This window comes from Alosa pseudoharengus, unplaced genomic scaffold (genome assembly GCF_046254945.1).
Source record: "Alosa pseudoharengus isolate Yale_2024_CS ecotype anadromous, Long Island Sound unplaced genomic scaffold, YU_APseudo_1.1 YU_APseudo_1.1_scf_4, whole genome shotgun sequence".
NCBI classification, from domain to species: Eukaryota; Metazoa; Chordata; class Actinopteri; order Clupeiformes; family Clupeidae; genus Alosa; species Alosa pseudoharengus.
In genome coordinates, this window is record NW_027468774.1 from 7139111 (window position 1) to 7152375 (window position 13265).

A 13265-nucleotide genomic window follows, 5' to 3' on the forward strand; every position below is an offset into this window, starting at 1 on the left:
GCTCTTGCCATAGTGAATGTTTCATAGTGAACTACACAGAACCCTCAGAATATGACTGAGAAGAGACAAGCACATTTTACTCGATAGCAGCAAACTCCTGGATGAATCTGGTCTCCGATCTAGCTCCAGCTCTCGGATTATGAATCTGAATCAGGTTGATCAGAATCAGGTTTGTGTATTAGAAGAATTGGAGGCAAATCATGGCTATGCACAAAACTGACATTTCAGATGAAACTGAAAGATCAGGATGAGAAGACAGTGTTTGGATGTGGTGAGAAATAGCAAGACAACATTTTTTTAAATCCTGCTCAATATCATTAATGTGTTTTATTGAACATATTGAATCATTTTTTTCATATAGGTATATTACTGTAGTTCATCTGACATTTTAGTGGTGTATGTTGGCATTTGTATAGAGAGAGTGATAGTTGCCTGTTGATTTAGCAATTCAGAAAATGTTTAAATCACATTAAAATTTGCTAAGCCGCAGGCAAGTGGCACACCTTCATTTTGAAAGGTTGCCATCGCGTGTAAGGGTTTTCAAAGCGATTTATCCTCGTCATCTGTCATGATGTCCCTACTGGATTTGCGTTGTATTTATCAGTGAACCTTAAGGCCTGATCCATTTCCTAACTAACTAGTGAAGAAATCAACTGTGTACCTCCTTAGATGTAATAAAGATGACACCTGCCTACAGATCAACAGGAAGGCAGAGAGGTCCAGTTTAATTGAATAATTAGGGATAAGCAGGGTAGCTTGACTTAGTGGTTAATACCATTTACTTACAGCACTTCACCTGCTTAAAGAAAATGAACTCAATAGTGAAAACATTTAGAACATTTGTATAATATTTATTTTTAAAAAATATACGATATGACATATGGTTGGGTTGTCAATTCAACATATACATTTGCTGTCGTATATGGTTGGTGAGACCATCTTCATGTCTATCTAGATGACATCATCATCAGGATATGTCAATGAATGCTGTTTTGTATGGAGCTCAACACGAGGTCTAGAAGGTTTTCGTGAATATTTTAATTTTTAAACTGCATTAATCTGCACAGCACAAGTTAAGCCCCAGCCCATGGTCCTCAGTGATGGGGAGCACGTAGTGCCACAGATCACGATGGATGTCAATAGGTGTTGTCCTAGCCAATAGGAATAGGTGTTGTCCTAGCCAATAGGAATAGGTGTTGTCCTAGCCAATAGGTGTTGTCCTAGCCATTAGGCATCATGCTGACCAGTGGCCACAATACCTCAGCCACCGTCGTCAGTAGCAGTGGAGTCGGACGGTGAGAGGTGGTCTTGGATCGGCTCGTTTGGAGCCCCACCTAGATCCCACCTTGGCCCTGGCATAGTTCTGGCCCTGGTACCTAGATCCCACCTTGGCCCTGGCATAGTTCTGGCCCTGGTACCTAGATCCCACCTTGGCCCTGGCATAGTTCTGGCCCTGGTACCTAGATCCCACCTTGGCCCTGGCATAGTTCTGGCCCTGGTGTGGCACGTGCTGACGCCAAAACAGGATCAGATCATCTGTAGTGGGAGCTGCCATCTGGAAATATCACAATGCCAAGGCGCCGAGTACATCCACAGCGATGTCGCCTTTTGATACCAATTCCAATCAAACGGCCCGGAATTAGATAAAGTTTAACCTTGTTGTGACCTTTTTAAAATGCAATGAGATTCAAATGGAGGCTCTAGTAGTATAAGAAATAAAAATGTGCAAGTTATCCTGACAGGGTAATTTGCATAGGAGAGAAGCAAATGTCTTTCTAGGCAGATATTTGGCCACAACTATAATTTAATCATTGGTATTCTCACTCTGAAAATGAAATATCAATAATGCCTTTAGTGTCGGTATGGCAAAGCGGATTCTTCAGGACTGAGAATAAGACAGCATCGTTTTGTCTGCTGTGTATTCATAGGGCAGCAAACTCCACTTAAACCAAAATGTAGTCCAGAATACATTCCTCTGTTAGATATCATTACACTTAATAATTAACATGGATTACATTATACGTCTTCATATTTAGATAGATAGATAAATAGATAGATAGATAGATAGACAGACATGTCTAACACTAAATTGTCAGTTATACGATTTTTCTTGCATCCATAACATATATTTGCTGGATATTTGGCAGATGTATGATATATTGATATGCGGTACATTGCAATTTGGATATATAGCATCTTTTTACATAGTAGGTGCTAATCAGCATTGTGCTAATATTAACGGCATGGTGTGGATTTGCCGTGGTGTCAATCTGTTGCTGTGGCTTTTGTCCTGCTTATCCCAGAGCTTTTTGCCAGTGCGGCAGGTGAAGCATGCAGCAGCCATGCTAGGGGTAGGGCCGGCAGAGCAGGAGGGCCAGCAGGGACCGAGCGCTCAAACATCTCCCCCACCGGCACGCTGAGAGACAGGGCCAAGCCACTCCCTGTCACACCATACCGGATGCAGGTGGAGGCCAGGGATGGGTGCAGGCCTGGGGAGGGAGAGAGAGAGGGAGGGTGGGAGGAAAATGGAGGGAGATAGAGAGAGAGAGAGAGAAATAGGGTAGAAGAGAGAGAGAGGATGGGAGGGAAATGGAGGGAGATAGAGAGAGAGAGAGAGAGAGAGAGAGAAATAGGGTGGAAGAGAGGGAGAGAGAGAGAGGTAGGGTGGGAGAGAGAGGGAGGGAGATAGAGAAAGAGAAGGAGAGAGAGGGTGGGAGGGAGATGGAGAGAAAGAGAGAGAGAAATAGGGTGGGAGATAGAAGGAGAGGAGAGAGGCAGGAGGAACAGGAGGGGAGACAGACACTGAAAATGCTGATTAGAACACCTTCTGCACGGCCTCTATGGTGGTGGCAGTAAGCCGATAGCTGATATTTTTAAACAAGCCTCCTCCACTGCCACCTACACCGTCACCAGCCTGCAACACAGACACACACACACACATATAAATGGACAAACACACACACATATGGACACAAACACTCTCATGAACACATACACACACATGGGTTGTGGACACTTGCTGTACCTACACACACACACACACAAACGTACACACACAAACAGTCAAAGCATTTACACACTCAATACAAAAAAACACACATTTGTACTCTTTAACATAGATATGAACACACACACACACACACACACACAAACAAATTCACTCCTCCCCTAAGAGCAATGAAGACGCATTCAGGTCAGGTGACCGAAATGGCAAATCAATAAGGAATCGTCAATAAAACGAGCGCAGCGTATTGATCGGTGCAGTATATTAGCATATTAGCAAGCCATCTTCGGCTCCAGCCCTCTGCAGAGGAGACCCAGCTGTGTCTTGAGTGTCACACACACACGTACACACACACACACACACACACATACACACACAGAGACACAAACAAACAAACACATACACACATATAGTCACACAAACGCATGCATGCGCACACAGTCCTTCAGTGATAATGTTGGCCAAGCAGCTCATACAGTACGTCAGTAATGCATTCAGGTTATGCATAATGCAGCGTATGAATACGTCCCGAGCCCAGGTGCCCCCAGCTTATCTTCTCAAACCAGTGTGGAACTTACCCAATGGGATGTAAACTTAAGAGGCATGAAACCAAACCACAATTCAGTGTGGAATAAAGGAATAACCTGCATATCAAAAAAATAATTGAACGGAAAAAAAACTCTAGTTGTTCCTGTCATTCAGTTTCATTTATTGATTCTAGCGAGTTTGTTAAATCATGATTTCAAAGTAGGATTCTCAGATCAATGCATCCTGCATCTCGTGTGATGTAGTTATCCTGATTGCTCTCTCTCTCTCTCTCTCTCTATCTCTCTCTGTGTGTGTGGGAAAAGGCAAATATGCCTTGTACAAAGGCTGGCACCCACCCCCACACACACTCACACTCAGCGCAGAGGCTGGTGTTGACTGATAATGTTGCTAACAAACATAGCTGTTCAGCCTAATCTATACATACTGTACTGTAGGTGCTATAATGCATCTGAGGCACTATTCAATCAGCCACGATATAAGACTTGCATGTTTTATAAAAGACGGGTGTTAAGCTAATTGCTAAAAGTCGCATGTTCCTGACTTATTTTAGAGTTAATAAAGTGTAATTTAAGCAGAATGCTTCTGTAGATAGATGAGTTGAGAAGGTTAATAAAGGGGAAAGGTTTTGCAATGCAGCAGATGTGAATTTTAACTGTCCATTTCAGATCTCCTTTGGGAAATATGATTACTCAGACCATTTTTCAATAATTTCATTACTTATTTTTCTTCTAAGGAAATTATTAATTAATGAGTGAAGTCGTTTTCTGCAAAAATGTGTGTAACGCAAGATCAAAAATTCTCCAATTCTCCGTATAAGTGCAGCCTGTCTGATCTATTCTGTATGCATGTGTGACACACCACTGTCACTTTTCAGGTTTCCTTCAAGAGTTTGTGTGTGTGTGTGTGTGTGTGTGTGCGTGTGTGTGTGTGTGTGTGTGTGTGTGTGTGTGTGTGTGTGTGTGTGTGTTTATAATATATATATATGTGTGTGTGTGTGTTTATATGTGTGTGTGTGTGTGTGTGTGTGTGTGTGTGTGTGTATGCTTATGTGCAGGTGATTGCTTCTCTGGCCACTCTGAGACACTGTGATAGCCAGCTGTAGTAACTACACTGCCAGGATGTCCTTAACAAACGTGTGATAGCTGTAGTAACTACACTGCCAGGATGTCCTTATAACAAACGCGTGATAGCTGTATAGTAACTACACTGCCAGGATGTCCTTAACAAACGCGTGATAGCTGTATAGTAACTACACTGCCAGGATGTCCTTATAACAAACGCGTGATAGCTGTAGTAACTACACTGCCAGGATGTCCTTAACAAACGTGTGATAGCTGTTTAGTAACTACACTGCCAGGATGTCCTTAACAAACGCTGCACAGGTCTGTCCTACAAGCCACTCCGGATCTCATCAAGCCGGAGTTGAATTCAGTGGGCACTCTCTCTTTCTCTCTCTCTCTTACTCTCTCTCTCTTACTCTCCATCTCTCTCTCTCTCTCTCTCCCTCTCTCTTTGTCAGTGAGGCGGCCATGGCTGCCACTGAGGTGGGGTGCAGCATGGAGTGCCAGCCAGCGCTTTCACCTCATGCATTATTGATGCTCCGACAGACAAATTCAGCCATGGAGGAGAGAGAGAGAGAGAGAGGGAGCGAGAACGAGAGAGAGAAGGCACGAGAGAGGAAGTGAGAAGGATTGAGAGAGAGAAAGTAGGTGAGAGAGATGGAGGGAAATAGGGGAAGAGAAGGCAGGAGAGAGAGAGTGAGAGAGACAGAGAGAGAGGAAATGAGAGAGGGAAAGAGATGGAGGAGAGGAGTAGAGAAGGGGAGAAAATTAAATCTGGGCAGTTGATTATGACCAGCACAGGAGGGGCTGCTAACATGTGGAGTGATTCGCGACATGGAGGCTGTGTGAGTTTGAGGCAGGCCAGGCGGCTCTCAGGCAAAATCAGTCAATCAGACACAGTTATGAGGCCCACTGGCACAGCTCAGAGTGCAGGGGAAGGGGAGGGAGGGTGGCACAAATACAGAGAGGTGGCACTGGAGAATGTGCTTAATGTTTTCCTATTTTATTGTAGAAATGTTGAGACCTGAAGAGTTAGCCTGAATGGAAATAGCTAATTAACCAACTAAAAGAGCATTGACAGAGAGAGAGAGAGAGAGAGAGAGAGAAGACCTGCGCCAAGGCAAATGCATATCACCTAATGTTCGTAATAAGTCTGATTTGCTCCAAAATGTTATGTTTTCTCTGCCCATGCTACACCTTTCTACCAAGTCTCACAAAAATTGGGCCTATAGTTTTTGCGGAATCCTGTTTACAGACAGACAGACAAGCAGACAAAGTTCAACAACAAAGTAATCTCCTTGGCAGAGGTAATAGAGTGGCAGAGGTAATAGAGTGGCAGAGGTAATAGAGTGGCAGAGAGACAGCAATCCCTGTGCAGAGCAAAGGGGCCAGATCTGCAAATAGATCTTTCTGGAATGGTTATGTTGTGGTGTCTTCTCACACAACAAGAATTTTAATCAATCTGTTCCATGACTAGTAAGTCACATGCATGTGAATGAACAAACATTGTATAATATACACAATAGATTAAATCAGATGGAGTAATACAATATGTATTAAAACATGAATGACATAGAGCAGTACAGTGTGTCAGATCCTCGTCTATTAATGTCAGACTTGTTGTCTAGCCAGTCTTTCTCTGGAGCACCACTCTTAGCACTGAGCTGCACCACTCCAGCACTGAGCGTGACTGTTTAGATATAGTGTGGGCACTGTTTAGTTATAGTGTGGGCACTGTGAAAATAGTTCATGATGGCACAAAAGAACAGTATATAAATGAGCTCCTTTCTTGTCTGTGAAAGTTTTAGCTCCTGTACAGTGGATATCAGAATCAATGTATATAAGGCCTGTAATCCTTACAAGATGGAGGCTTCCCTTGGAACACATCAGCACCAGACAAAGATTCCATGTTCCAAGTAGGCTATCCATTCCATGGTTTATTAGATTGTGCTAGCTCCATTTCTAGTTAAGGGCATCTCACTACTGATAATTGCCTTGATAGCCATGCTAATATAATGTCCTTTTCTGAGACCACTAGATTAACTAATGGCTCACAAGGGGGTCAGATTATCTTGTTCCACTGAGGAGTACAATCTAGAGGGCCAAAGTCAATATTGGTCAACAGTGTCATGAGTGAGATTTCTTGCCTTTTGTTACTATTGTTGTCTGTCGTGTTTTGAAGAAGCTGGGGCACAAATTGAAAGTCCCCTTGGTAGTTCCAGTGCCATACAGAATAGCGCCCTGTTCTCCGTGCTGATGGTGACAGCTTCCAAAGATCCTGTGCAGCGCGTGTATGATTTGCTTGTAGGGCAGACACATTGAGGACAGTAGTGCTGGTCGGTAGAGAAGGAGAGGAGAGGAAGAACCTGGGGCCTCTGACAGCAAAGAAGAACTAGAGCTGGAGAAGGTGGGGAAATAGAATAGAAACACAAAATAGAGATTGTGAAGAAGACAGAGGGGCAGAGAAAGAGAAAGTGAACCGAGAAATAGAATAGAAACAGAAATAGAGGGATAGAGAAATTGAAAGAGGGAGAGAAAGAGAGGAGGGTAGATAGAGTGAGAGAGAGTGAAAGAGGGAGAGAGGGGAAACAAGGTTCCCAGCTGGAGTCTCTGTCGACTTAACTGTCCATTACAATCAGGGCATGAGCGCTCAAGCCCCTCGCACAGCCAGCAGTGCTCAGCCTGGCGGCCCGCTAAGCCTAGTCAGCCTAGCAGCTATTTTTCGCCCTCCTGCTCGCTCTCCCATATGGGCATAAGAGGAGAGGGGGAGAGTGAGCAGAAAATGGAGAGAAGGAAAGAAATCCGTTCCTACCCTGACACATCGTGTCCTGCGTCTACTTGGCATGTGATCCACTGCACAGTATTCTCTCTCTCTCTCTCTCTCTCTCTCTCTCTCTCTCTCTCTCACACACACACACACACACTCACACACACACACATCTCCCCCATTGTCTCACAGATAAGGTAGCCTACATGTGTAGAGTGAAAGCTGGGTAGAACAAATGAGGTATCTCAGGACTAGTGTCCAATATGGCTGCCATTTTGTACTGCTCTGACTGCCTGCCTGTCGGACTGGGTGTAGGAACCAGTGTTGACAACCTGGGCCAGCCCATCCAAACATCAGATAACCCTCTATTATTAGCCGTCAAGGCTAGAGGGAAATACATAGATGACGCGCTGGTGTATTCGCAATGGTGTATTTTTGAGGAGTGTAATTCAGGAGTAATAAATCCAACCCAGGTTGCTCTACAACCAGTCTAAAACAACATGGCTGCCGTATGAATAGTACAAGCATAGTACCTAGTCATGAATAGGTAATTTAAATGATTAATAATTTAAATGCTGAGGTTGTATGCAATGCATTTACTACAGATGTTTTTTGAACTATTAATTTACTAATTTGAATATAATTTACATGTAAAGGTACACTCCACTCACAGTAGCTTGTACTTGATAGTTTTATCTTTAATTCTAAATGGTCTCTAAACTAAAGGTGAGACAGTAGGCGTGTAATGTGTAGCATGTAACTAGCGATTCAAAACTAAATGTATATCTGAAGCTGGGAATTGCTATCGAGAAAGCGTTGCTGTGTCTTATCATCTTGGAGACCACAGTGACTGGGTTTTCTATACATGCAACCTTCTTACCTTCCCCAATCTTCCTCCTCTGCTAATACTAACTGGCCTGTATATGATTTGTGCTATCCCATAATATCCTCACCAGGCGTGTGAGCAGACTGCAGGTTCGCTCTGTGGCAGGCAGCCATGCACGTCCATTCCAGACGCCACACACCTCCAGTCTGTTTGCCAACCAACTGACCATTCGTCAGTGTCTGCGAAGACGATCCCAGGACTTGGGTTTATTATTATAGCACAAATGGCAGGCGTTTTGGGATCTCTGGCAACACTTCTCAATAAATCAGTGAATCGCTGTATATGTCTGTGAGCCGGTGCGTTTATTTGTCTATCTGTGTGCCTGTATGTTTGTATGTCTAGTCTGTCTGTCTGTGTTTGTCTCTAGGTCTGCCTGTAAACATCTGTCTGTGTGTGTTTGTCTCTCTGTCTGTCTGTGTGTGTTTGTCTCTCTGTCTGTCTGTGTGTGCTTGTCTGTCGGTCTGTCTGCTGGCCATGACACTCTCTCCAGTGATAGCTCCAGGATTAGTCAAAGTCAGTGTGTGGTGTTAGCGTTTGTTAGCTTCGGGCCTTTGTTTTTTGTTAGCAAGGTCGGCTCCGTGCTGCATCCTGAGGGGGCGGCACTCATGATAATGTCATGGAGGGAGATGGATCATGCCATCCTCCTGTTCTGAGGGGGAGTTGTGCCACAGCTGGGAGAAATGTCCTTTTTCCTCTCCTTTTTTATTTTCCAAATCTAAATTGGTCCTTGTGAATCAGGCTCATGACAAGAAATATCTGTACAGAAACCTATGGAAGTATGCATGGAATGCAACATGATGTAAAGGGTTTGTGATCGGATTGTGAGAATCTAAATCTACAGAAGTATACAGCAGTCTCGTGTTAAAGTGTATTTGAGGCATGATGTTTTAATGGATCTTAACTCCTCTCTTTCAGGCTAAGGACAGCGACGATGATGAGGAAGTTGTCCACGTGGACCGAGAAAATTTCATGGATGAGTTCTTCGAACAGGTAAGACTCTTGGTCATTACCTTAAAGGTATTACATAGCTAAGTCTGTCAACTATGTATAATCAGGTTTTGTGATACACAGATATTCTGACCATTAAAGATTTGAGATTGTTATAGATGTCCTCACTGTTTTTAAAGTTACTTTAGACAGAACAAAAGCATTTGCCAAATGCTCTACACTCAGATATGTGCAGATGTGATGACACCCACTGCAAAGGAAGGTTGGATTAGAAAGGAATTAAGACTGTCCATTTTTCATGGGGATCTTTAGCGATGTAATCCTCTTGATAATATACGAGCACGGCATGACAGTGCATATGGTTACTGAGATTATTCCACACTTGCATGCATTTGTTGGATCAAAACAACGGTAAAGCATTAGTTATTTAGCACATGAAGGATATAGAGCTTAATAATAATAATAATAATAATAATAATAATACAATTTATTTATATAGAACTTTTCAAGCACAGAGCACAAAGTGTTTTACAGACAAACAAAAAAACAAACAATAGTAATAATATTAATACTAATTTCAAAAATAATAATACATAAAAGGGTAAACTACCAAACACAAACGTAAACTCAATATAAGAAACAAAAGGAAAAATATACCGTACCAAAAACAAAACAAACAAACAAACAAAATTGATAATGATAAATTAGCAGAGACATAAGTGGAATCAGTTAAAGAAGGCAATTGTATAAAAATGGGTATTCAGACTAGATTTAAAATGATAAGAGAGGCTGTTCCAGAGCTTGGGTGCTCTAACTGCAAATGATCGGTCACCCCTACTTGACAGTTTACTTTCTGGAACAACTAAAAGTCCCAGGCTGGAGGATCTGAGGCGCTGTGCCAGACAGTAGGGGGTTAATAAATCGTTTAAATAGCCAGGTGCCAAACCATGTAAAGCTTTATAGGTTATTAAGAGGATTTTAAAATCAATCCTAAAACTCACTGGCAACCAGTGTAGATTGACCAGAACTGGAGTGATGTGCTCTCTAGATTTAGACTTTGTCAAAAGTCTGGCTGCTGAGCTCTGAACAGTCTGTAAACGAGAGATAGACTGGTGATTTAGACAGGTGAATAAGGTGTTGCAATAATCAAGTCTAGATTAAACAAAGGCATGTATAATTCTCTCTGTGTCCTTTAAAGATAAGATTGACCTAATTTGGGAAATGTTTCTCAGTTGATAATAACAGGACTGGACAAGTTTTAAATGTTGGTCACATTTTAAATCTGTAAAATAAAACCCTGAAGTTTTTAGAAGTAGTCTTGTTAATTAAAGCTCAATTTCCAAGAAAAGTCTTTTTTCAGGGCCAATGAAAATGACTTCTGTTTTGTCAGAATTAAGCTGTAGGAAATTCTGTGACATCCTGTCTTTCACATCAGCTAAGCAATCCTGCAGTTAGCTTGTTAAGCATGTTTGGTTTGACTGAGAAGCTGTGTGTCATCTGCATAGCAGTGAAATGATATGTTATGGTGGCGAATTATGTGGCCTAGAAGTAGAGGGAAAACCATATTGGTCCTAAAATTGAACCTTGGGGAACACCACAGGTAATAGCTGAGGTAGAGGAAGTAAAATGACCTATTGAAAAAAAAATTTCTGGAACAGATAAGGACTCTGCGCCTAATTTTAAGAAATGGCGTCGGCGCGTTGCGTGCTGCTGGTGCTGCATGTTCTCGTGCAAAACCCGAAGCTTATGAAACCATTAACGGGAAAGTGATAGTGGAAGATTAGTTTTTAAACTTTATTTCTATCAAAATGAAAGCACTACGATGAAATTGTTTTGGTAGCCTCAAACAATTTCCCCTTGGGAGCTCTGGAAATGCAGGCAACCGTGAGCGCAAACCTTGGGGCTAAAAGTGGCCGTGCAACCGAAACCTGCTGGTACACAGACCCGTTTAAAGTGAGAGCATAGAAAAATGGGAATAATTGGTAACAGTGAGTAATATTCCAGTGCCATTGCCCTTTAACACTTCAGAAAGTTGCATCAAGACCACCTTTTCCAGAATGTTGGTGATAAATGGCAATTTAGAGATTGGACAAAGTTTTTTTATTATGGAAGTATCAAGGCCAGGGTTCTTTAGGAGGGGCTGGATACTGGCTGACTTGAAAAGGTCAGGGACACTGAGGAAAGAGAACTATTTAAGATTGAGTCGGGTTGTGTGAGTTTAGCTTCCATTTCTACTGAACATGGCCAAAACGTGTCTTTTGATCACTGAAAAGGGGGATACCAAACAGCTTATGTAGTATGGATATTCATCTAAGCTACTGAATTCAGTGTCAATGCCTTTTGCGAACAAATTCCCCTGACATTCTTCACACATTCCTATCTCCCTCTGTATCATTTTTAAATGCTAGCATCAAATGCCTCACCAGCATTTCTAGCTGCTTATAAGAAGACCCAGTCACAAAATTACTTTCAACTAACTAAATCAATTAAAACTGTAAGTGCCCGCAGTACATGGATCGTGGCTTCGTCTAATAAGAAGGAGAAATGCATTTGTTCCCACAAGGACTCATAAGGGCACATGATTACTCTCTCTGTCCCTTCTTCTCCCCATCAATGTTCCTCTCTCTCTCTGTTTATAGCGAATTAGCATAGATCATTGGAGAGAGAGAGAGAATGAGTAAGGAAGAGAGAGGGCGAGAGAGAAGTGAAACCAGTTCATTTCTTAAATGATGATTAGACGGACCATGCAATCAGCAGATTGACTAATTGGAAAGAATGCCCGCAGTCCCATACCCTCGGGGCCTGGCATTCATCCTCGCCCAGCATGGAGGTGCCCAAGCAGACGGCGAGCAGGCACACAGCATCAAGCGTAACACCGCAGCACAGCACCAAACGCATTACTGCAGCACAGTGCAGCACAGCTCAGCACAGCACAGAGATTTGACATTGACCTCTCCCACCGTGAGACAGCAGAAAAAGGCCCCTGACATGCTGGAGAAAGAGAAAGAGAGAGAAAGAGAGAGGGGGGAGAAAGAGAGAGAAAGAGAGAGAGAGAGGGGGGGGAAGAGAGAGAGAGAGACAGAGGAAGGCATAGAGGGGGAGTAATAGGAGTGAGAGAGAGATGGAGACAGAGAGAGAGAGAAACATAGAGGAAGAGAAGGAGAGAGAGATAGACAGGAAGGCATAGAGGGGGAGGGATAGGAGTGAGAGGGAGATGGAGACACAGAGAGAGAGAGAGGGGGAAACAGAGAGGAAGAGAAAGAGAGAGAGAAAGCCAGAGAGGAAGAGAGAGAGAGTCTCCACATGCACCCTGTAAGAATGTTCTGTCAAGGCACGTCCATCAGCGCTGAGACGCGGTGGTAAAGGGACACAGAGCTGGACGTCTGAGACGTCATCATGGAATGACTTCATCATGGAATGACTTCAGGACGTTACGTAAGAGGAGCCAAGGAGAGGACACTGGTGTCACACTCTGTCTAACGGCTAGAGCCTGAAGCTGTGGAGCGCTGGCAGTTTTTACATTTCTTTACTAAAACACTAAGCACTGGTATTATATACTGCGTAGAGTAGGCCTATGTATTTTGTTGTAGTAGAACTACTGTATATATATATATATATATATATATATATTTGTAAGTGACTCCAAACTTTTGAACGGCAGTGTATATATACATATAGATAGATAGATAGATAGATAGATAGATGATATATTTCATCACTGATGTCAGATTTACTTAAAGAAGCCACACATAGGCCTAGGCTACTGCTATTTTGTTGACTGTTGTACCATTGAGGACTATTATGAGTTGTCCATCATTGGTGGCATGTAAAATTACTGCAGTTAAATGATGCTTATGAAATGCTGTCCCCAATTCACTTTTCACAATTGTTTTTCAAGAGTAATATTATCAGTTATCGTATCGGTAGCGGCTACAACATACTTATAATTAATCAGCCCTAAAATTCCATATCGTTGCATCTCTACATATATTACAGTATCTAATGTATATGTCTAAATGTCAGATTGCTGCACTGATGCTAATCTGAACT

The 13265-nt window shown here is 42.6% G+C and overlaps 1 protein-coding gene across 1 annotated transcript in view; it reads left to right on the top strand.

Moving 5' to 3' along the window:
- Positions 1–228: 228 nt before the first annotated feature.
- The window catches only part of stx1b (syntaxin 1B), a 37515-nt gene continuing 24478 nt past the window's right edge, over positions 229–13265 (top strand). Inside the window, exons 1-2 of the mRNA XM_076267148.1 lie at positions 229–258; positions 9183–9257. Of these exons, the coding sequence (XP_076123263.1) occupies positions 229–258; positions 9183–9257 (105 nt within the window). The remainder of the gene's footprint in view (positions 259–9182; positions 9258–13265) is intronic.